This window comes from Momordica charantia (genome assembly GCF_013281855.1).
Source record: "Momordica charantia cultivar OHB3-1 chromosome 5 unlocalized genomic scaffold, Mcharantia_2.0 BLBB01000005.1, whole genome shotgun sequence".
Classification (NCBI taxonomy): Eukaryota; Viridiplantae; Streptophyta; class Magnoliopsida; order Cucurbitales; family Cucurbitaceae; genus Momordica; species Momordica charantia.
In genome coordinates this window covers 16759521-16785510 of record NW_028275163.1, presented here as the reverse complement: position 1 = coordinate 16785510, position 25990 = coordinate 16759521, and the positions used below count along the sequence as shown (strand labels likewise).

The 25990-nt window shown below is 39.2% G+C and overlaps 1 protein-coding gene across 1 annotated transcript; it reads left to right on the top strand.

The window, feature by feature from the left end:
- The first annotated feature begins 7920 nt into the window (after positions 1–7920).
- Positions 7921–25675, top strand: LOC111025152 (calcium-transporting ATPase 4, plasma membrane-type). The gene is made up of 7 exons (XM_022303000.2): positions 7921–8327; positions 19878–19932; positions 20026–21965; positions 22057–22215; positions 24462–24633; positions 24735–25033; positions 25124–25675. The coding sequence occupies exons 1-7, from the start codon at positions 8157–8159 to the stop codon at positions 25430–25432; spliced, it is 3105 nt and encodes a 1034-aa protein (XP_022158692.1). The 5' UTR covers positions 7921–8156; the 3' UTR covers positions 25433–25675.
- Positions 25676–25990: the final 315 nt, after the last annotated feature.

Here is a 25990-nt window from a genome sequence, read left to right as displayed (position 1 = left end):
GGCGAGCGATTTGAGTATGCCTTGCGGTTCGACTTCCGGACTTCTAACAACGAGGCTGAATATGAAGCATTTATTGCCGGCCTGCGAATCGCTAGAGCATTGGGGGCCTCTTGTGTTAAGGTCTTCAGCGACTCCCAGCTGGTTGTGGGCCAGATCAAGGAAGAGTACCAAGCCAAAGACTCCCGAATGGAGAAGTATTTGGGCAAGGTCAGATCGTACCTCGCCCAGTTTCGAACTTACGAAGTGAGCTGGGTTCCCCGAGCAGAAAATTCTAATGCTGACGCCTTGGCCAAGTTAGCATCGGCGTACGAGACCGACCTGGCCAGGTCGGTCCCCGTCGAGATCTTAGATAATCCCTCGATCTCAGAGCCAGATCTGATGGAGATCGGCGCTCCAGAGTCCTCATGGATGGACCCGATTGCGGACTTCATTAGAGGCAACTCACCACAAGACCCCAAGGAGCGCAGAAAGTTGGCAAGGCGAGCAGCTCGGTTCGTGGTCCGAGGTGGAGCATTGTACCGACGCGGCTTTTCCCTGCCTCTATTGAGATGCCTAACCCCTGAAGAGGGCCTGTACGTCCTCAGAGAAATCCACGAAGGAGTGTGCGGCAATCACTCAGGCGCCCGGTCGCTGTCAGCCAAATTGATCCGACAAGGATACTATTGGCCGACCCTCAGCCAGGACGCCAAGAAGTTCGTTAGAACTTGCGACAATTGCCAACGCTACGGAACCATAATCCACCAACCTCCCGAGCTGCTCACCCCCATCTCGGCCCCGTGGCCATTCGCGCAGTGGGGGGTAGATATCATCGGTCCTTTCCCTTTGGGCAAGGGCCAGACCAAGTTCGCTGTGGTTGCTGTGGATTACTACACAAAGTGGGCCGAGGCCGAGGCGCTCTCCCACATAACGGAATCCAGAGTCACGTCCTTCGTATGGACAAATATCATATGTCGCTTTGGTATACCGCAGGCCATTGTGACAGACAATGGGAAGCAGTTTGACAACGCCAAGTTCAAAGACTTTTGCAGCAAGCTTGGCATAAGTCACCTTAGCTCGTCCCCCGCACATCCGCAAGCAAATGGGCAGGTGGAGGCAGTCAACAAGATCATCAAGCGAGGCATCAAACTTAGACTGGACTCCAAGAAAGGCAGGTGGGCCGAGGAGCTACCAGAGGTTCTATGGTCGTACCGGACCACCCAAAGAGAATCGACAGGTGAGACCCCATTCTCCCTGGCCTTCGGCTCCGAAGCTGTAGTCCCGGTTGAGATCGGCATGCCATCTGACAGAGTAGAGCATTACGAGCCTACGGCAAATGAGGAAGAATTGCTCCTCAACCTCGACTTGTTGGAAGAAAGAAGAGCAATGGCCCAGCTACGCCTGGCGGAATATCAGGGCAGAATGGCCAGACATTACAACGCCCGCGTTCGACCTCGGACCTTTCAGGTCGGACATCTGGTCTTAAGGAGGGTCCAAACCCATGTGGGTGCCCTTGATCCGACCTGGGAGGGCCCGTTTGAGGTCAAGGGCATAGTTCGACCTGGGACGTACGTATTGGCCGATCTGAAAGGAGACGTCCTGGTGCACCCGTGGAACGTGGAGCACCTGAAGCGTTATTATCCTTGAAATGCCAAAAGGGTTTTCAATGGATCTGTAAAAACTGTTTCAAAAGAATTATGATCGGAATCAATGTGATGATTTAATTTCATGATTCCGAGTTCGACCAGAAATTAAATGGGGGCCACAGACTCCCACGCGATCACATTCCAGCATTCGATTAAAATTCAATCCTCCAAAACCTAAGGGTACGAGGTGCGATGCCGAAACCACTGATGAACTTAAAATTCAAACCTTCAAGGTAAAGGGACGATATGAAAAGTTCAAAATGATCAAGCCTCTGAACCTGAGTGTACGATGTACGATATGAAGAACAGCTGCGGACTTAGGATTTTAGCCTTTTAACGTTTTTAAGTTAAGGGTGTGATGTTAAAAAATCTAGAGTTGGTGCAATGCATTGAATGCTAGACAGAGATTCAAATTCAAACTTTCAAATTATTTTAATTGAAGGCGCGACCTCAAAAGTAAGAGGTGCGAGGTGACATTGGCTGCAGTCCAAAGAAAAAGCAAAGAAAGGAAAGATGTTGCCAACAACAAAGTAAAAACAAATGGGAGCTTCTTTATTGAATGGAGAGTAGAGCCAAGGCTCATAGACCTTGCAGCTCTGCCCTGGCACTTACAAACAAAAAACAAAAGAGAAGAGAAGAAAGACAGCGAAAAGCCTCTTGAAGGGTGGTCGCCTAAGAGCCTGCTTGAGGAGCGCCCTCTTGAGTGGTGTCGACCTGATCCTCTTCGAGGTCGGAGTAGTCAGAGTCCAGATCTCTGACGTACTTATCCACCAACGCTTGGGGGCCAGGGGTGCCGCTAGGCCCAGACGCCCACTGCTCAGCATACCTCTTCTTCAGACCACCGAGATCGATCTGAAGGTCAGGCATGTCGGAAGCAATGCCTTTCATGAGAAACTTGAAGCCCGCGTCAGAAAAATCTTTGGCAAATCCATCGAAGTCAGGATGTTGCCTAAACGATTCCTCCAATAGGGCTCCATTGCTGAGACGCTCCTTCACCGTCTCCAGCTCGGCAGTCGCATGCTTCAGCTCCTCCTCCTTCGCTTCAAGCGCCTGGAGCATGTCGTCCTTCTCCTTGAGGAGTTGAAACTTCTCCTTCTCCAAGCCCTTGGTGATAGCATGGACAGCTCGGAGCTGGACCTTGCGTCTGTCTTCTTCCTTCTTCAGCAGCTCGGCCTTCAAAATTTCCACCTCAGAGTGAGCCTTCAGCAGCTCATCCTTCATGGTGGAGGAAGCAGCCTCCAAGGCAGCAGAGAACTCCTTTTTCTCCCTCGCTGCCAGAACTTCCCTCCCATCCAGCTCGGCCTTCACGGCCAGAGCCGATTGAATGGAAGCAACGAACGCCTGAGAAAAGGTACAAATAAGAAGTTAGACCGAGCTACCTATTAGGTAAATTGAGCAAAAACACCAATCTTACCTCAGCGGCGTAGTCGATGGTCCTCTGCAGAACGGACCCTGGGTCACTTACAAATTTGGATGCCCTCCTTAAGCAGCGGTCCAAACTTGCGGCCGAGATGCGGGACACCTGGTCCCTCACCCCAGAACTTGACGGCTCAACTCTGAATCGTGCCGTCACATCAGACGTCCCGCCCATCCTGGCCTCAGGATCGTCCACCCGATCTGTGAAGCTCGCAGGCAAGACCCCACGAGCTCCGACCTCCAAGGGGGAGGTGGTCTTCTTCTTCTTCCTCCTTCGCTTCAGAGGGACTTCCTCCCTCACCTCATCGCCCAAGGGCGAGACGTCCACCGCCTCGGTCTGATCCCTGGGGCGCTTCTCCCTCGAGGGACCCCCAGAAGACTCCAGCTCGATCACTGGGGCTGGATCTTCCGAGGCTGGCCCTACCACAGCAGGAGTGGCAGGTTTCGAAATCTGGACGGCCTCAAGAGCATGGGCTCGGCCCTTGGACTTGCGCTTCACGTTGCTTGCAAATCTGCAAACCATGGCTGCAAAATAAAAACAGGGGTCAACACAAGGTTAGATGAAAAAGGAGGGAAGCAAGCTCGGCATACCAAGTTCGGAGTTCGGCCTTGAGGATTCAATGAGACGAACTGCGGGGTTGTAATCTATCAGCCCGGACTCAAGCAGCAGCTTGTCGGTCACCAAGGTTCCGACCTTCCTACCCCTCGGAAAACGCTCCTTGTAATATTTCAACGTGTCGAAGGAGGCTTGCGTAAGCTCGGGGACTGGTCGGATTGAAACTGCACAAAGACAAAATTTGAGTCAGACCTGAATAACAAGAAAGAAAGTTATCACAAGAAGTAAGAACTACTCCGTACCTAGGTTCCCAAACCTAGTGGGAACGTCAAAGAAGGAACGACCTAACTCGTCCTTTGCAAGCCATTCCCCAGAAGCGTAGAACCACTTCCTCACCCATCCCTTGATGGAGGTCGGCCCCTTAACTATACCGCATGCGCCTTTCCTTGCGCACATATAAAACCGACCAGGCTTCTTAACTATCCTTTTCGCTTCGAAGCACGCGAGGAGCTGGTCTACGTCTAACAGCTCGGCCTCTTCACTATCTCGAGCTCGTAGCCAAAAAAGGATGGCCAAAGCGAAAATGACACCCCACCCATTGGGGGCCACTTGAGCCGGAGCCAGCCCAGTTCGGAAAAGAAACTCTTGGACGAAAGGGTGAAGGGGAAGTCTGAGGCCGTACTTAAACATTTTGAAGTAGAGAGTGACCCATCCCTCTGGAGGATTGTCAGCTCTCTCCCCCTCCTCCGGAATCCTAAGGAGGATGTTCTCAGGGATAGCGAACCCCCTACGAAGGGATCCGAGGTAGTGCTCAGGTATCCTAGAAGGGTATTCCAAACCCTGACCCGAGGTAGAGGCATCACTATCCTCCCCGTCATCGGAGAACCTAAAGTTTTCTATCTCCTCGAGCTCGGACTCTAACCTACGAGCTAAATCCTCATCGGATCCTAAGTTGCTGCTAAAAGAGGACGACATGGCAACTACGTTCGAAAGAGAAAGTGAGGGAAGAGACCGACCTACCAAGGGTTCGAGCAACCTTCAGATCGAACTCCAAGAATTCAGGGAACGTAAGGTATGACCTGAAGGATTGAGGGTATTTATAGCTTGTCGGAAAAATTTCCCCACCGTACACGTGTAATCAACGAGCGGCTAGGATCTTCCCTAAGATCCGAAGCGTCGGAATATTTGAATATTCCGACGATAAATCTACCGCAACGATTATATTTTCCCACGAATAGGAAGTCGCCACGCGTCCAAAGCAAGTCGAATGAACTTCTCTGCCAGGTCGAGATCGGACCAGACAGAGAGGGGGCCAATGTTTGGGGAAGAGAATACCCTGGACACGTGGAGGACCCCTATTAGTGCTCCAAGATGACTCATGAGTCATGCCCAGCTCGGACCGCCGAGATCACCACCACTAGCGTTGACAGATGCTAAGTATGAGGGCCGAGGTGAACCTGGCCGAGGTCCGACCTACCGGGAAGCTCGGTAGGGGCCGATGTGAGCTACTGTCAGCGGCGTGATTATCAGGTGTAACCGTCGGTCCTGAGATTACCGGGTGTAACCGACGATCCCGAGATTACCGGGTGTAACCGTCGTGAGATTAGCGGGACTACCACGCATAAGTAGAGGACCTCACTCCACGATCAGGTACGATGATTTCTGACCTCGAACTAAACTGGGAATCCGACCTATACTGACTTGATCGTCGGAGTGCTCACCTTTTTGTGCAGGTCCGCCCAAGTATTCAGATCGGTCCGGAGGCCGAGTTCGAGCTGCAATCTGAAATACATTGTTGTGCATATCCATGCATAAACACATATATTGACATGTCAATGTCAATTTCTATTCAGTCTACTTAACTACCTATTTAAGTATCTAAAAAAAAACATACCTATTTAAGGATAATTTTAAATTCATTTTTTAGACTTGATCAATTAAAAAATGTTGAGTTTAATACTTCATAAACTAAATAAAAATCGATAAGTATTATATGACGTAAGTTTAACGCCAACCAAATTTGTCATTTCAAATATAGTTCAATGGATAAGACATCTAATATCATTTTAAAGGTGAATGGTTCGATCCCCACTCTATAATTATTGAATAATAAAAAAAATCATTTTCATTTACTCATGAAAAAGTATAGCGGAAAAATGTTAAAACATAAGAAAATAAATGGAAACTTTTAAAATAATGACTATGTTATAAAAATACCCAAGTACTAGATTATATATTTAGCTTATTTAAAAATACATAATTACATCGTACTATTTAGTAAATGTCTCTACTTTTCTTTGGACATGAGAATAGCTCATTTGTATTTACGTATACTTAACATAAGTTGGAGGTTTAAATTCTCATACCCTTTATCTATATTTTTTTTTAGCTTCAAGCATTTTAGTGTTAATTATTATTTTTACCTATTTAATTCCATTAATATATTTTCACGGTTTGAGTTTGAATTTTTATCGTCAATTAATTTTTGGTATTTGGTTGGTTGAAAATTTGTGTAATTTATTATTACTTTTAATTTCTAACTTAATTTATCACTGGATATTAATTACCATCATTATGTAACTTAGAGGGAATTGGGGGCTTTGTTTTTTAATAATGTAAAAAAAAAAAATAAGATAGGTTTGAAAATATTTCCAAAAGTAGGTAGCGAATGTAGACTCGCGTCCATGGACGCGAGTCTTGTGTGACGTGGCTCCAGTTGGAGCCACGCGGGCAATCAAAAATCGTGTTCATTGTACACGATTTCGCTGCATCAGGTCCCGAAAATCGTGTACAATGTACACGATTTCACTACATCAGGCCCTCACCCCCTTTTCTTTTTTCTTTTTTTTCCTCGATAATACTTGCTGGATTTTTCCTCGAATGCACTTGTCCAACACTTGTCCAACACTTGTCCAACATATATAACAATGCGGCGTTAACGTTGTGACCGATGAGTATTACATTTCTTTAATTAATTAATTGTGAAATTAATTTAAATTTATATGCTCATTTTTTTTTTCTATTTTTGTAGAATTTTGTTGTCAGTGAAATGCAGAACATTGCAGTAGAACATAATATACCGCAGTTGGGTTCTTTACGTGAGAACTTTATGTCATCGAAAAAAGAACGCTCGTCGTAGGCGCCAAATTCAGCCAGCAATTTAAGTTTGCATACTTTCCGAATTCAGCTGGCAAATTATTATGGTTAATAAATTTAACCAAAAAAAAAAAAAATTTTTGCGTGAACTTGTGTACGTTACACGATTTACCTTTCCAACTTTGTGAGGAGGCACGCTCGTCATAGACACCAAATTCAATCGGCAAATTTAAGTTTGTATACTTTCCGAATTCAGCTAGCAAATTATTATGGTTAATAAATTTTACAAAAAAAAAAAAATTGGGTGAACTCGTGTATGTTGTAAAACGTGTAAAATTGGAATGTACACGAGTTCAGAAGATTTAGTCCACTCACCTTCCACGTGTAAAACGTGTACAAAATTTTTGACTTTGACTCCGCTACCCTACTTTTGTCAATAGTTTTGAAATTCACCCTATTTCAAATTTTTATTATTTTTATTTACATTATTTTTATTTTATTTTATAATTTACATTAAATTTGTAATTTCTTTCTTAATTTATATTATTTGAAAAATTTGTCCTTCGGGAGTAAAAATTATATTGATGTACGCATAAGAAAAAAAAGGTGCGATTATAAAAATACTTTTACATTTTAAAGAAATGATTTAGGATCAAATTGAACCCGATTATTTCCAAATCCCAATTGTTTTACTAAAAAAATTATAATAAATAAACAAAAAATAAATGGAGTAAAAAAAGTTGGTGCCGAGCCATTTTGTTCTTTGTATTTTCAAATACGTTGTTGATGGTCGGAAAGAAAAATGTCAAGAGTTTATTGTAGGTAAAGATTCATATCATTTCAACTAATATTGCATTTTATCGGGTTGAAATTGCATGGATCTCAATAGGGATTATATATATATATATTTTAACTTCTTTTAAAAGTAAATAACCTTAAAAAATTATTAAAAGTTTTCCATTTTGAAACATAATCTTTTTAAAACCCAAATCTCGTTAATCTCTTTAACACTTTTTATTAATTAATTAATTTTTAAATTATTTTAAGAAATGGTTATAAATTCTAAACTTTCCTAAAATACACTTTCAAAATTGAAAAGAAGATTATGAAAATAATGGAATAAGTGAGAAGTGTTTTGTTTTTCTTTTTAGAGTAAAATTTTGTATTTAATGAAAGGAGGGCAAAATTGTAAAATCAAAACGAAGTTATAAAAACACTTTTATGATAGAAAATTTTCTGAAACCCAAAATTTCTGGGTTTTTACAATTGGCCCGGCCCCACGCAAATTCCAGATTTTCTCCCAATTCCCTCTTTTAGTTCACTCCCTCCTTGTTGCCCGGAGTCTGGACCAGAGCCTCTCCGTCCAAGCTTCCATCGCCGAATTCTTGACTCTTCTTTGCTTCTGATCTGCTCGGAAAACCGACGGCTACGGCTTTCCGGCGAGAAATCGAAGGAACAGAGATCGTATGGAGAGGTTTCTGAAGGACTTCGAAGTTGAGCACAAACATCCTTCCGAGGAAGCCTTGAGGCGGTGGAGATCCGCCGTCTCCGTCGTCAAGAATCCACGGCGGAGGTTCCGAAACGTTGCAGATCTCGTCAAGCGCTCCGAGGCCGAGAAGAAGAAGCTCAAAATCCAGGTTCCATTTCCTAATCCCTCTCACTTCTGAATCTGTTCTATGTCTCAACTTCTATTTCTTCCTCCGTAATGTAGATTACTAGATTCTCTCCATTTTCTGCTCATCGCTTTCTCGCCTGTTTGGCTGCCGAGAAAAGGCTTGAAAAGTAGAACAGTTTAATTGCGAAGGACGCAGGGCTAAATTTCGGGAAAACTCGAATTAGTTGTTAAAACTTTTAGTCAAAATTTTCCTCGATTCTCTGACGCATTAGATTGGGTAGGGTTTTCTTGAAGGAATTGCTTTGAAAAATCTTTAAAGATGAATTAGCGAGTGTAGTTTTTTTGGTGATTGCGAATTTCCAAGTTAAGAAAATTGTGCCATTAAAATCTTAAAATTTCTGAATGCTCTTTTCATTCCCGTATCTGTTGTCTTAAAAATAATATAAAATTTATCAATATTAAAAAGTTATTTAAAAAAAAAAAAATTGGAGATAAAAATTTCTGTGGGGTCCAATACATGTCTGAGATTAGATAGGAATCCTGGTTTAAAAACGGGTGTCAGGCCACAAACTAAAACATATACCATTGAAATACATATTTATTTTATCTTATTTACATAATTTGTCTGAAAATTATTATTTTCTTTTGAAACATTGTCTGAAAATTATTTAATTGGGTGGGTACACTAAATTTGACACTTTTACACCACCGCACCATGAATAAAAAATATTAAAATAATTTTTAAAGTTAATTATTTAAGCAAGTGGATTTAGATTATTAATTTGTTTTTTTATAATGTTTTAAAATTTTATCAAATGCATACAATTTTAATATATTTTATATTTAATTAATTTTTCTTAACAAATTTAAAATAAATGCGAAAAATAAATTCTATTTATTGTGGATGTGATCTTATTATAGGGATTCTTTTTACCCTGATTCCTTAAATTGGAGCAGGGATAGAAAGTTTTATTTTTTATTTTATTTTGAATACAAGATTCAAATTCATGATTTTTTGATCACAAACAAGTGTCAATTACAGTTAAGTTCAACCTTGTGGTTGGAAGTATATGCCAATTATCGTCAAGCTATGCTCGCTTCGGCTTTTTAAAAAAAAAAAATTTAAACTATATAGCTCATATTTAAATTTAATATTTTGAAAAAAGTATTTAACCCTCAGCTGGCACCACTCAATTGGACGGTCATCATCATCGTAGCCAGTGAAATGGTGCTACATTATTATATAGCTTCTCTGACGAATTCATTTATTTAAATTTAATATATTTAAACAATATAAAAATACCTTTTTCTTAGAAAGCCGTCCTTTTATAGAATAATATTCTTTTTTATAAAGCTACTCTAGAATAGAATAATACTTTTAAAAAAGCTGTAATAAGTAAGATATTCTTTGATTGGTTCTCCATAAACTTGTTTTAAATGTAGAGTTGGACAGAGAAAGATGCACTTGAAAGAGTCTTTAAGCCGACAGAAACATTTTTAGGGGGAAGATTTTTCCCGCCAGTGTTTAAAATAGATATTTTTTTCATCCCTTTCTTTGAACTTTGCAAGGTAAAAGAATTAAAAACATATTTTAGAAACAAATTGTGAATAAAGAAACTATTTAACGGTGTGGATGGGCGGGTGTGGGCGATGAATTTTAGGAGTTTAGGGTGGGTGGGGAAGAATAAAGAAAGTCAAGTGAGGAAACTTCGCGGAAGTTTCGCTGGACAATTACGTCATTAAATGGAAAAGATAGGCTTTATGGACGGAGTGCAGTGTGGGGCCAACAGCCAACTTATAATTTTTTAACCTCTCGTGTAGGGATGAGAAATGGGATTGTTTCCATTTAATCTTTCCAACAGCCAACAGCCAACAGCCAAATACGCTCTTTCCATATCTAGTTCTTTCCATTTAATCTACCACTCATTATTTTCAGAGAGAGAAATATTAGTTAGATGAGAGAGAGAGAGAAAGGGTAGTTATAGGGAGATCATATATTTGTTAGAGAGGGAAAAAGGTTGGAGAAATTTTAGAGAGTAGAGTAAGAAAAATAGAGAGATATGGGAAATAAAGATAGAATTGGAGAAATTTTAGAGAGAAAAAGTAAGAGAAATATGTTAGAGAGAGAAATAAAATGTGGAGAGAATTTTGTTTTTTCAAAAAGAGAGATGTTAGAGAAACAAAGATTAATTACATGAAAGTTAGGAGACATTAGTCGGAGTAAACAAACGATAAGATAGAAAGGGAGATAGAAAGGTAAACATTTTTAGAGAGATGTTAGAGAGAGAAAAGTTGGAGAGAAAGTGACATGGTCAGGAGAGAAGGTAAGTTTGAGGGAGGGAGTTAGAGAAAAAAGAGTTAGAGAATGTACTAAATGAAAGATGGTGTGTTGAGATGATAGAAAGAGATTTTGAAAACTAGAAATATATTGTCTAAAACTAGTTTCTTTTTTAGTTACACATTTTTGCAAAGACTAAAAGTTCGAGAGAATCAATAAATCCATTTCATTCACGGAAGGATATATATAGACAAATGTACAATGTCTAGGAGAAGGTATTTACTGACTCACAATACTCACTGGATAAATTGTATCTAGCCTAGTCCCTCTAACGTAGTTTAGCTTTCCTACTAACCTCATATTCCTTTCAGGATCTACCAGAAATTTACTTTCTTTTGTAAGCTTTAGATTAGGTATAATCGGTGTGCTACGCTTAGCACCTAACTTTCCTACCTCATTTGACAATCAATTATGTATTTTCTCTGTGATAAAAGAATTCCCTTCTTGCTTCTTATTACGTCAACTCCCAAGAAGCATTTTAACATTCCTAATTCTTTTGTATGAAATTAACCATGAAAAAATGTCTTGAGAGATAGGATGCTTGATGTATCATTACCAATAATAACAGTATCATCAATGTATACAACTAGTAAGACGACACCAGTCTGAGATAGTTTACAAAAGACAGGATGATCTGACTTACTTTTCTTCATTCCAAAATTCTCAATCACGTGACTGAATTTTTCAAGAGGATGTACTGGGCTTTGATTAATTCATACAAGGGTTTATGAAGGCGACATACCTTTATGTTCTCCCTGTGAGCAACAAAACTCGATGGTTACTCCATATACACTTCTCCTTGAAGTTCACCATGTAGAAAGACATTTTTAATATATACAGATGCAAGGGCACAACGAAATGAATAACCTGATAGAAGCCAATTTTACAATTAGAGAAAAAGTACCATAATAGTCAACTCCATAAGTCTATGCATAGCACTTAGAAACAAGACAAGTTTTCAATCGGACAACTGATTGGTCAGGATTAACTTTAATGACAAACACTCATTTACAATCGATAGACTTCTTTCCTGCAGGAAGAGAAACTAAATCTCAAGTACCATGGTAATCTAAGGCAGTCATCTCCTATAACATTGCAGCACGCCAACCAGAGTGAGACAAAGCTTCACGAATAATTTTAGGAATGGATAAAGATTCAAGGGATGCAATGAATGAACAAGTAGGAGAGGACAAATGGTTATATGAAACAAAAGAGCAAACAGGATGAATACACTGACCTTTACCTTTGCGAAGAGCTATACGAAGATCATCGCTTGTTCTTGGATTCAATGATATAGAAGCTGTTGGTACAGGGCGTGTGATCGAAGGAGGTTGCCATCGAGAATAAACCTGAGCAATTGCTAGGCAAGGAGGATTAGGCATAGAAGGAGATGCATCGCTAGAGGGCACTTCCTTACAATAAGAGATAATAGAATAGACAAGAAAGTCATTATCTTCCTTTGGATGCTTACCTGACCATTGCTCAAAGATAATAAAAAGAAAGATGTATCATTCAAAAAACATAACATCAGAAGATACAAGAAATGTATTTAGATTAGGACAATAACACCGATATCCTTTTCGAACACATGATTAACAAAAAGAAAAAGGTATTTCAATGACTTGGTCCAATTTTGTGAGTTAGGGGTGAACATCCTGAACGAAACAAGTACAACAAAATATTTTAGGTTTAATAGAAAACAAAGGTTGAGTTGAACATAAAGTATGGTAAGGTATCTCACGCTTAAGGATTGGTGAAGGCATGCGATTAATTAAAAAATAAGTTGTCAAGCAACATTGATCCAAATATATTTTGGAATATGCATCTGAAACATTAATGCCCTTTCTGTTTTGAGGAGTTATATGTTTTTCGTTCTGCAACTCCATTTTGAGATGGGGTGTTAATACAAGAAGATTGATGAAGAATATCATGTTTGTATAAATAAGAGCCAAGAACACTAGAGAAATATTCTTTAGCATCATCACTAAGTAAAACTCTAAGAGAACCACCAAATTGAGTTCAAATTTCAACATGAAAGTTACAAAAATGAAAAAACAACTTAACTTAGAACGAATTTTCATTAAATATAACAAAGTTATGCAAGAAAGATCATTGATAAAAGTAACAAAATACTAAAATCCACTTTTGGCTATACAAGGACCCTAGACATTGGAATGAACTAACTCAAATGGAACACTAGCTTGCTTATTGACTCTAGGATACAAACTTAGATGGTGAAAGTTAGCAAATTGATGTGACTCACAGTCTAAAGAAAACAATTTGTGAAATTAAGGGCGAAGACTTTTCAATACTGAGAGAGATGGTGACTCAAACGACAATGTTCTTCTAATGGAGATGGCACCCTAGTGCATCTGACGACTGTAGGCATTCGTTTATCAAGCGTGTAGAGACCTTTGGATTCACGCTCTCCACCAATAGTCCTCTACGTCGTAAGATCCTGAAATAAGCCATAACCATGGAAGAATAAGACACAACAATTGAGATTGTAGAGACTAAGGTTGGAGAGAATCCAAATGTACTGTATTCTCATTATTAAAGTCTATATATATAGACAAATATACAAGGTTGACCTAATCCTATAAGGACAAGGTAAATGACAAATTAATATTAATACAAGAATATAAAATATACTAATATATACTCTAATACTCCCCCTCAAGTTGGTGCATATATGTTAATCATGCACAACTTGTTAGACAAATAATCTATTCGTGCTCCATTCAATGCTTTAGTAAAGATATCTCCTAGCTGCTCTCCAGTCTTCACATACCCTGTAGCCACCAATCCTTGCTGTATTTTCTCACGTACATAATGACAATCAACTTCAATGTATTTGGTTCGTTCATGAAATATTGGATTAGATGGAATATGAAGAGCTGCTTGATTATCACACCAAAGTTTCATTGGAGTGGTGATGCCAAATCCCAATTCAGTCAGAAGCGATGTATCCATACTAATTCACACACCGACTATGCCATAGCTCTACATTCTGATTCAGCACTCGAACGCGACACCACGTTTTGTTTCTTACTTTTCCAAGAAACTAAATTACCTCCGACAAATACACAATATCCTGAGGTTGATATTCTATCTTCCATAGAACCTGCCCAATCAGAATCTGAAAAACATTCAATATTAAGATGACTGTGATCTTTATATAACAAACCACGTCCAGGAGCACCTTTCAAATAACATAGAATATGTTCCAATGCGATCCAATGGTCAGTCGTAGGAGAACTCATAAACTGACTCATAATACTAACTGGATAAGCTATGTCTGGCTTCGTAACCGTAAGATAATTCAACTTCCCTACTAATCTCCTATACTTCTCAGGATCTTTCAACAACTCTCATTCTTTTGTAAGTTGTAAATTAGGTATCATTGGGGTACTACGCGGCTTAGCAGCTAACTTTCCTGTTTCAGTTAACAGGTCAAGTACATATTTCCTCTGTGATAAGAGAATCCCCTTCTTGCTCCTTATTACCTCAATTCCTAAGAAATATTTCAGCACTCCCAAATCCTTCGTATGAAATTGACTATGAAGGAAAGTTTTGAGTGATAGGATGCCTGATGAATCATTACCAGTAATCACAATATCATCAACATATACAACGAGTAAGATAACACCAGACTCAGTTTGTTTATAGAAGACAGAATGGTCTGACTTACTCTTCTTCATTCCAAAGTTCTCAACCACCTGACTGAATTTTCCAAACCATGCTCGTGGACTTTGTTTCAACCCATATAAGGATTTACGAAGACGACATACTTTTCCATTCTCCCCCTGAGCAACAAAACCTGGTGGTTGCTCCATATACACTTCCTCTTGAAGATCACCATGGAGGAAGGCATTTTTAATATCAAGCTGATGTAACGGCCAATGGTGAATAGATGCCAAGGAAATGAATAACCTAACAGAAATCAATTTAGCAACCGGAGAAAAAGTATCACTATAATCAATTCCATAAGTCTGCGCGTATCCTTTAGCAACAAGGCGAGTTTTCAAACGGGCAATGGATCCATCAGGATGACTTTAACAGCAAACACCCATTTACAACCGATAGGTTTTTTTTCTGCAGGAAGAGACACTAAATCCCAAGTACCATTGTCATCTAAGGCAATCATTTCCTCCAACATAGCAGTCCGCCAACCAGGATGACACAAAGTTTCATGAACAGTTTTAGGAATAAATACAGACTTAAGGGATGCAAGAAACGAACAAGTAGGTGAGGACAAATGGTTATATGAGACAAAAGAAGAAACAAGATAATTACATTTACGCTTACCTTTTCTAAGAGCAATTGGAAGGTCATCACTTGTTCCTGGATCCTCGGGCGAAGAAGATGCTGGTATAGGGCATGAGTCCGTAGGAGGTTGCCGACGAGAATAAACTTGAGTAATGGTGGGAAGAGAAGGATCAGACACATAGGAAGATGTATTGCTAGGAAGCTCTTCAGTGGAAGGAGAGACAATGAAATATACAAGAAAGTCATCATCTTCTTGTGAACTCTCCCCCTGACTAGTACTCAAAGATGATGAAAAAGGAGTATTTTCAAAGAATGTAACGTCGGGAGAGACAAGATATCTATTGAGATCAGCACAATAACATCGATACCATTTTTGAACACGAGAATAACCAAGGAAAATGCATTTCAAGGACTTAGGGTCCAATTTGGTGAGCTGAGGGCGAACATCACGAACAAAACAGGTGCAACCAAATATTTTAGGTTTAATAGGAAATAAAGGTTGCATAGGACATAGAGTACGATAAGGTATCTCACCCTTAAGAACCGATGAAGGCATGCGATTAATCAGGAAGCAAGCCGTCGAAATAGCATCGGCCCAAAAATATTTTGGAACATGCATTTGAAACATTAAGGCCCTTGCTGTTTCGAGAAGATGTCTATTTTTTCTTTCTGCAACTCCATTTTGAGACGGAGTATCGATACAAGAGGATTGGTGAAGAATACCATATTCACTTAAATAAGAGCCAAGAGCTCCAGACAAATATTCTTTAGCATTATCACTTCGTAGAACTTTAAGAGAGCCACCAAATTGAGTTCGAATTTCAGCATGAAAGTTGCGAAAATGAGAAAGTAACTCAGAACGATGTTTCATTAAATATAACCAAGTTACACGGGAAAAATCATCAACAAAGGTAACAAAGTACTGAAACCCACCTTTGGACTCAATAGGACATGGACCACAAACATCAGAATGAACTAATTCAAAAAAGGTAGTAGCTCGTTTATTGACTCTAGGATACAAACTAAGACGATGAAACTTAGCAAATTGACATGACTCACAATCTAAAGAATGCACGCTATGAAATTGAGGACGAAGACTCTTTAACATGGAGAGAGATGGATGACCCAAACGACAATGTTCTTCGAAAGGAGTTGGCAGTCGAGTGCAAACAGTGGTTGTAGGTATTTGTGTATCAAACGTGTAGAGGTCATTGGATTCACGCCCTTTACCAATAGTCTTCTTCGTCGTAAGATCCTGAAATAGGCAATAACCGGGGAAGAATAAGACACAACAATTAAGATCACGAGTGAGTTTACCAACCGAGATCAAATTAAAAGAAAATTGTGGTAAATTTAAAACAGATGTTAGTGAAAGGGATGTGGAAAGATGAACTGTGCCAGAGCCAAGAACAGGAGAAGTTATGTCATTTGCTATGGTAACATCAGGCAAAGATGCAGATGGGGAGAAATTAGCAAATAAGTTAGGGTTACCTGACATATGATTTGTCGCACCAGAGTCAATGACCCATTTTGATGTGGAGGAAGTAAGACATTTACTGGTGTTACCTGACTCAGCGATGGCGGTAATCGGATTAGAGGACGATGCCGTCAATGACTCTTGATACTGTTGGAACTTAGCAAATTCTTCCGTAGGAATTGTAACTAACTTGCCAACATTATCAGGAGTAGATGCAACATGGGCAGACTGTGTTTTCTGACCTCTATTCAATAGCTTTCTACATTCTCGTTTTGTATGACCAGGCTTATGGCAATAATTGCAAAAAATAATATCTCCTGAATTTGACTTTGGAGCACTAGAACGTTGAGCGTTCGAAGTCGTGGAATTCCCTTGGTAGGTATTACCTCTGTTTGCATTTGTACTACGTCCAACCAAAGCACTATTAGACTGAGATGACAAGACGGGTTGTGACTTCTCAACTCGAAGTACTCGAATGCCTCCTCTAAAGCTGGAATTTCCGAACCAGAGAGTAATTGGTCTTTGGCCACATCAAATCTAGGTGGAAGACCAAGAAGAAAACTGATAACTGCTAGTTGTTCGCGTTGGGCAAGCCGAACTTTTGCATCATTACTATTTGGGAGTAATGCATTAAACTCTGCATAAATTCGTTTGTGTTCCATAAAGTAATTTGTAAGAGATTGGTCACCAAACTCAGGTTGGTAGAAGCGCTTGCAGATTTCAAATATTCGACTAACATTTCCTTTTCCAAAATAAAGGAATTCTAAATATTTAAGTAACTCTTTAACATACTCACATTCATTGACCAAGCCAATAATGTCACCCTCGATCGAATTCTTGATCTGCAGAACCAGTCGAGCATCATCCTGCAACCAAGCTTTCTTGCTCTCATCCTTAGGCGGATCCTCAGTTATGTGATCGTCCATATCAATACTTCGCAAAAAAAGACGAACATTGATTTTCCATGAAGAACATTGATTTTCATTGGGATCACCTCAGAAGTTACGATTGATTTCTTCTCAGCCATAACAAACAAGCGAACTTATTTGAACAAAACGACAGAACCAGACCAAACCACCCAAACCAAACAAAACAGATGAATCAAACGGTTGGAACCAAACCGGATTAGGTGTTTTCTGAAACCAGAAACCCCAAGTGCTCTCCCACGACAACCAGAGGGGTAAAGGCGATTGGCGGTCACGGAAGCGCACCGCGACGAAGGTGCGAAGGACGGCGAGACGAAACCCACCAATAGCAATTGGAAAAAAAAAAATAACTGGCAAATCAGCAAACGGCGGCAGCAGTGGTCGGCAGCGACGGCGGCGGTGGTCGGCGGCGGCGGTGGCCGGCGGCGGCGGTGGCCGGCGGCGGCGGTGGTGAGTGTTGGATAGCAATGAACAAAAACCCTAAGGCACACAATCTAATGGGCACAAAACCCTAATGGGCGCAAAACCCTAATGGGCATCAAAACCCTAATGGGCAAGAAACCTAGAGCTCTGATACCATGTGGAGACTAAGGTTGGAGAGAATCCAAATGTACTGTATTCTCATTATTAAAGTCTATATATATAGTTATACAAGGTTGACCTAATCCTATAAGGAAAAGGTAAATGACAAATTAATATTAATACAAGAATATAAAATATACTAATATATACTCTAACAGAGATCATGAGTAAGTTTACTAACAAATATCAAATTAAAAGAAAATTATGGTAAATTGTAAAACAAACGTCAACGAAAGGGATTTAGTAAGATGGATTGATCCTAAAATAGAAGAAGTGGTCCCATTTGGTAGAGTAACATCAGGCAAAAACATAGATGGTGAAATGGTAGAAAATAAATTGGGATTACCTAAAATATAATCTGTGGTCCAGAGTCAATGACCCATTTTGATGAGAATTGAAGGAGACATTTATGTGTGTTACATGACTGATGGAGGTAATTGGATTAGAGGATGATTCCGTCAATGACTCTGGATATTGTTAGAACTTAGTAAACTATTCTGCCAAAATCGTAATCAACTTTTTGGCATCAATAGAAATATGCAACATGCACAGATTGAATACGCTGACCTTTACTCAACAGCTTCCTACAATCACGCATTGTATGACCTAACTTATGTCAATAATGACACACAACTAGTAGAAACAAAATCATCTCAAACATCACCACTGATTTCTTCTCAGCTATAACCTAAAAAGCAAAGACACAGATTCAGATGTGAACCCAAAGGTAATTTGAACAAAAAACCCCTAATATTCCTGAATTCATTTTCCTTTAAACACCATAATCCGAACCAAGGTTCAGCCACAAGCTGATATTTGAAACGAAATAACCAGGAGAGCTAAACTAAACTAGAACCAGACCGAACTGGTTGAACCAAATCGGACCAGAATTTTGACCAATTGGAGGAGTCATGTAACTACTATGGTTTGGGGCTTTCTCTTCCTTTTTTTTTTTTAAACAATTTCTTACATCAATGAAATTGTTTCTTATAAAAAAACATAAAAGAGCTTATCGGACAATGTTACTAAAACAATCATAAAATCTATCTCTCCAACCTACCTATGCATAAAATGCCTGTAACTTTATTTGAAAAAGAATCAAAATCTTTAATTTTATTTTTAAGAACTAATTTGGAAAATTTTAATAAAATAGTGTTTTGAAATTTATTTTTTTACAACTTTGTTTTTGAATTGATTGATAGTTATAAAAAATGTATTTTAAAATAAAACGAATTATCCTGGTTACTTAACTCCACTAAATTTGATAAGTCTCTAATTCTACTATATTTAATAATATTTTGAACTTTGAAAGTTGAATGTTAGATTCCATTCTATTTATCTGAAAAACTAAATGAATAAATTATAATTTAAAAAAATTATATAGTGGTATAGTGAAAAATTATCACCATTGTTGCTATCTCCATTTTTTCTGTTTGGTTTCAAATAATTCAAACACTATTTTCTCCTCTCAATTATAGTATTTTTTTTGGTCTTAATACCATTCACTTTGTTTTCATATTTATTTTCCTTTAGCTTGTGGCCCAACATACAAGACTTAAAAAGGGGTTGTGGAAGAAATGGATATGACATTTCGGACAAATGGGTATTTCACTGTGAGGTAAATATGTAAGATTTTAAAACACTTGCATCATAGAGCAACAAAAGATTAAAAAGGAGTGGAGAACAAAGCCTCTGTTGTTGGGCACTTTGTTCCTTCTTGCTGCATTTTGGTCCTTAGTCGGTTTCCTTTGTAACATGGAGCACTGAGGAAAGAAGAGCAAAACCTTTCATTGTAACCTCTGTATTGCTCTTTGTTCTTCTTGAGTCTTCTCATTTCATGGTATCTTAAAGAATGAAGAGAATGGGCTTTCTTTAGCAAACTCTTTGGTGATTATCATTACTACACATTTCCAACAATTGCTTTATCCATATGAATATCTCCTTCATTGTCTTCATCTTTTTCCTTCATTTGTTTGCCAGGAAAAAATTCGAGTGGCTCTTTATGTTCAGAAGGCAGCATTACAGTTTATTGATGGTAATGGCTTATGCTCACTCTCAATCCTTTGATGTTATATCTCATTTGTTAAGTCTCTATACTTGTCTTTATATATGTTGTTCTCTTGTGCAGCCGTGCATCGAGATGAGTACCATCTGTCAGATGAGGCTAGAAATGCTGGTTATAATATTCATCCAGATGAACTTGCATCCATAGTCCGTAGTCATGATTTCAAGGCATTCAAATTCCATGGTGGTGTCGAAGGACTTTCAAGGAAAGTTTCTGTCGCACTGGATGCAGGCGTTAGTGAAAAGGACGTGTCCAAGAGACAAGAGATTTATGGTTATAATCGTTACACAGAGAAACCTTCCAGATCCTTTTTGGTGTTTGTATGGGAAGCATTACATGACTTGACATTAATTATCCTAATAGTTTGTGCACTAATTTCTTTAGGCGTTGGAATCGCCACTGAAGGATGGCCGAAGGGGACATATGATGGTTTAGGAATCCTACTCAGTATACTATTGGTCGTCTTGGTTACTTCTATTAGTGATTACAGGCAGTCTTTGCAGTTCAAGGATCTTGACCGGGAGAAGAAAAAAATTTATGTTGACGTCACTAGGGATGGGCTAAGGAAAAAAGTTTCCATTTATGACTTGGTCGTTGGAGATATTGTTCATCTATCCATTGGAGATCAGGTTCCTGCTGATGGGGTTTTCATATCAGGATATAGTTTGCTAATTGATGAGTCCAGCTTATCAGGTGAGAGTGAACCAGTAAATATAGACGGGGAGAAGCCATTTCTTCTTTCAGGAACCAAAGTGCAAGATGGATCTGGAAAAATGATGGTAACAACAGTTGGCATGAGAACTGAATGGGGAAAATTGATGGAAACCCTCAGCGAGGGAGGAGAAGATGAGACCCCACTGCAGGTGAAGCTGAATGGTGTAGCAACTCTTATTGGTAAAATTGGTTTAACTTTTGCTGTATTGACATTCCTAGTGATGACAGGAAGGTTCCTCTGGGAAAAAGCTGCTCAGCATCAATTTACCAGCTGGTCTTCAAGTGATGCACTTAAACTCTTGGATTTCTTTGCCATTGCTGTTACCATAATAGTCGTCGCAGTTCCTGAAGGATTACCATTGGCAGTGACATTGAGCCTTGCATTTGCTATGAAGAAATTGATGAACGAGAGGGCACTTGTTAGGCATCTGTCTGCATGTGAGACGATGGGTTCAGCTAGTTGCATTTGCACAGATAAGACAGGGACGTTAACAACAAACCATATGATAGTTAGTCGTGCATGGGTCTGTGAAAAATTCATGGAGAATAAAGGCCTTGAGAGTGTAGACAAATTAAAATCAGAGATCTCTGGAGATGTTTTAGGCCTACTTTTGCTGTCCATATTTCAAAATACTAGCTGCGAAGTGACTAAAGATAAAGATGGGCAGAACTCAATCGTTGGTGGAACACCGACAGAATCAGCGCTATTAGAGTTTGGCTTGCTTTTGGGTGGGGATTTTCATGCCCAACGTATAGAATATAAGATACTTAAGATTGAGCCTTTCAATTCTGTTAGGAAGAAGATGTCTGTACTTGTGGCTCTTCCTAATGGTGAGGTCAGAGCTTTTGTCAAAGGTGCATCTGAAATAATACTAAGTCTGTGTGATAAGTTTGTTGATTCCAATGGAGAACTTATTGACTTGACGGAAGAGAAGGTAAAGAATGTTACAAACGTTATCAACGGTTTTGCCAATGAAGCTTTGAGAACGCTATGCTTGGCCTTCAAAGATATGGAGGACCCGAATGACAAATCTATTCCAGATGCTGGATATACATTAGTTGCAGTCGTTGGAATCAAGGATCCTGTTCGCCCGGGGGTCAAGGATGCTGTTAAAACTTGTTTAGCAGCTGGAATAACTGTGCGTATGGTCACTGGTGACAATATCAATACGGCAAAGGCTATTGCTAAAGAATGTGGCATACTTACAGACGACGGTTTAGCTATAGAAGGACCAAATTTCCGCAATTTATCTCCAGAGCAGATGAAGCAAGTTATACCAAAACTCCAGGTTTACCTTCTCAATCTTGAAAATTTATCATACTCAATCTTTTCTTGTTTGATTATGGTTGCATATTTTATATATATTGCCATGGATATAGGTGATGGCTCGGTCCTTGCCATTGGATAAATACACACTGGTTAACAATTTGCGAAGTACATTTGGCGAGGTCGTTGCAGTGACCGGAGATGGGACCAATGATGCTCCTGCTTTGCATGAGTCAGATATTGGACTAGCTATGGGCATTGCTGGGACAGAGGTCAGTACATCAGCTAAGTAAACTGTAATGGTATAATTGCTTGCAACTGGTTGGATCACAGGTTCTTTTGAGCTTAAGAATAAACTGATATTTATTGTTCTTTAGATTTCCTTTTCTTTTCTCTCTCTGTTATATGTCTAGTGGTTACTTCTTTTTACTTAATAAATTTATGAGGTAGAAAGAATCGGAATGATATATTCTTTCCTATACCATGCTCATTATCGATGCCTAATTTTTTTTTGATTGAGAATATATTCATGGAATAACAGCCTAGAGGTTGGGGGTGAGGGAACCCCCAAAAAAAACTAAACGAGAAAGACCTTTCAATCGTTTACAATCATCTAGAGGTTATAATTACAAAAGACTTTTGTTGATTTAAGCACAACCAAGATATAAAAAGCTTAAAACTATTACACAAACAATCAAAAGAAGATGAATTATCTTAAAAAATCCTGTAGTTCTTTTCCTTCCAAATATGCCACAAAAAAGATCTTTTGTGGTACAACTGTACAAGGGGCTTGGCACATATAGTTAGCCCTCACGGGCTCTACCAAGCCCCATGGGCTGATCTCACGGGCTCACGAGTTGGACCTTATGGGATTTGTGCCCTAGGGCTCGGCTTGAATGTTCCTAAGCCCAAGGGCATTGGTTAGAGCTTATTTTACCCTTTAAGACTCAGTTTCTTCAATGAAGAAAATTAATTCTACGTAGCAAACTACTAAAGGAAAAGCAAGTTTTCTACTAATCTACGTTACACCACAAGATTTAGGATGCTCTGTGGAACTATAAATTATCAAACCCTTAGCCGATAAATTAGGGGCTCCACTAAAAAACTCATTGGAGGATCAAATTGCATCAAAATCCCCCACGACTAGCCAAGACAAGTCATCGTACTCTAGGCTTACAGAGACTAGATTCCTTCATAAGTTTTAACGACTAAGAAAAAAGAGTTTTGCGGGATAGACATGAGATCATAACAATTTATTGGGTCATCATATTTTTTTTTTGATAAGAAACTGCACCTTCATGGAGAGAAATGAAAAATAGATACAAAAACAAGAAGGACATACAAAAAATAGCCCTGCAAAAGGGAGTCCCTAAAGAAACAGGCTGCAATCCAAAAAAATAAGACCTAACTGATAATTACAAAAGGCCTTAGTGACTGAACCCCGTAAGGAAGTATTAAATCTAATAAGGTCCCAAACATAATCCACAGTTTTCTCCACCCCTCTAAACAGCCTATTGTTCCTCTCTAGCCAGATAACCCCATAATGTAGCCAAAAAACACGCTTGCCAAAGAAAACGACCTCTGCCTCAGTCATCATATTAACTAGCCTCCCACCAGCATACTCTGCCTCAGTCCTCTCTTTTGATTTCTAGACAAGGCTAGTTGGAACTTGTTTTCCTCCACACCAGACCACGATCCATAACGACAATCTCCCTTATCACTTGTACTGAAATCATTCACTAAACACAAACTTCTTTCACTCCTCACAACTAACTAGTTTTCTTTTTTCCTTGTCCATACGCTTGTTTCAACCCACACCCAAGACAATCTATTTTTAGGACCCCAACAGAAAAAGTATAGACCTTATAATTAATCTAATTCTGTAAATCCGTAATACATGTATCAACATGTACCACCTCAAAAGACAATAATATCTAATAGAATACTAATGCATCATCCTAAACATGTCTAATTTTCAACATAATACATATTGGTGGTACTCCAACGTGTTTCTCCTTTTTTTTTTTTTTTGGAACAGGAAACGAATGTGTTTCTTCTTTTGAGCTAGGATAAATATGTTTTTGAAAAGTGACTTATTTGATTGATTAGATCTTAAATTTTGGGGTGGAACGATTTCATACCATGTTCTTATTTATGTTTCTGATGGTTATTGGTCAATACATGGCGAGGAGACAAAATTAAGCTAATAATTTAAGCATCTGAGAAAATAACGCCATGGCCTGGTCAAACGTACCTATCCCAATGTTCTAAATTGGAAGCGTTTAGGCAAACAACTTATGTAGTCTTTGGCTTGCTATCCCATAGTGCTGTACCTCTTTTTGTGAGTAATACATACACATGTTTCTTATTAGAAAAAAAGAAGAAAGACTTGCTTCATAGAGTTCTTGCAGCAAAGACCTTCACATGGATGTCTAATGTAAAGTTTGTTTTTCTCTAAAGATTGACTCGATAACTAAAATTTGGTCATATTGCCGATATCTTTATGGATGACTTTCAGGTGGCCAAGGAAAATGCCGATGTCATCATAATGGATGACAATTTTTCAACAATTGTAAATGTTGCGAGATGGGGACGTGCGGTTTACATTAACATACAAAAGTTTGTGCAGTTTCAGCTAACAGTTAACATCGTTGCTCTAGTGATCAATTTCGTTTCTGCTTGCCTCTCAGGTGTATTTCATCTACGAAGCTGCTCTTTTATGCAAGACCATTTCAAAATGACAAAAAATCGATAACCCTTTTTTCTTTTCTTGGTTCTCCTCGCCTTTCAGGGTCTGCTCCGCTCACTGCTGTTCAGTTGCTTTGGGTGAACTTGATTATGGACACTCTTGGTGCTTTGGCACTTGCCACAGAGCCTCCAAACGATGGACTTATGCAGAGACCCCCAATTCCCAAGGGCGTCAGCTTTATCACCAAGGCCATGTGGAGGAACATTATTGGTCAAAGTGTCTATCAGCTCGCTGTTCTTGCGGTTCTTAACTTCGCCGGAAAGCAACTTCTTGGACTCGGTGGATCTGATTCCACAATAGTCCTCAACACTTTGATATTTAACTCATTTGTGTTCTGCCAGGTATCGTCTGCCACATTGAACTTAGAAAATTTATATGCTACATGCAAACACATGGTGGTTATGCTTGGATTGTTGTTTGTTTTTCTTCAGGTATTTAACGAAATTAACAGCCGTGAGATAGAGAAGATCAACATCTTCCGAGGGATGTTCTCGAGCAGGATATTTTTGGGAGTAATGGTATCCACAGTGGGTTTCCAAGTAATTATTGTTGAACTGTTGGGTGCTTTTGCAAGCACTGTGCCTTTGAGCTGGGAACTGTGGGGACTGAGTGTGTTGATTGGATTTGTGAGCATGCCAGTTGCAGTTGTGTTGAAGCTCATTCCTGTTCATAGAGAAGAAGCAAACACAGGGCATCATGATGGCTACCAACCACTCCCCTCTGGCCCAGAATTGGCTTGAAACTCAAGGCAGAAGAAGGGATTTGCATTTGTTTTTGAGATATATGATAAAATGGACTTTTGTTTAAGGTGGGGGTGCCATCACAATTTTTTTTTGTCTCCTTCACAAAACAATATTGGTCTCTCTTTTTTGTGAAAATTCATAGTGGTTGTGTTAATTATTACACTTTCTCTCTCTCTATCTCTCTCTTTCAACTGCTGCATCTGCAAAGAAACAATAAAGGGATTTTGCTAGTTCTCTTTCTCTCCCCTTTTTGCCCATTATTCTCTCTTTTCTTTCTTCTTTTACTTTATTGAGGTCTTGGTTCTGTAATTAGGGTATTAAATTTTCATCAGGCTAACATTTTCATATGTCCTCCATAGGTTTGACATGATATAAGGGATGCATTGAATTTTTCATAATAGTGCAAAAAAAATTTGACGAAATATATAGAAAGATACTAATGGAAACATTACATTAAGTCTTCCGACTAAACTTTCAAAGTTTGTAGTATTAGAAAGTCTGTCACCATCATTATCGAGACTTTCAAATTTATTGCTAAAGGAGTACAAATAACTT

Bases quoted from the DNA above. Each gene is read 5' to 3' on its own strand.
- LOC111025152 (XM_022303000.2), top strand. From the start codon at position 8,157: ATGGAGAGGTTTCTGAAGGACTTCGAAGTTGAGCACAAACATCCTTCC. The intron at 21,966-22,056 runs GTTTACCTTCTC...CCATGGATATAG, and splicing joins AAGTTATACCAAAACTCCAG to GTGATGGCTCGGTCCTTGCC. The intron at 24,634-24,734 runs GTGTATTTCATC...CTCGCCTTTCAG, and splicing joins CGTTTCTGCTTGCCTCTCAG to GGTCTGCTCCGCTCACTGCT.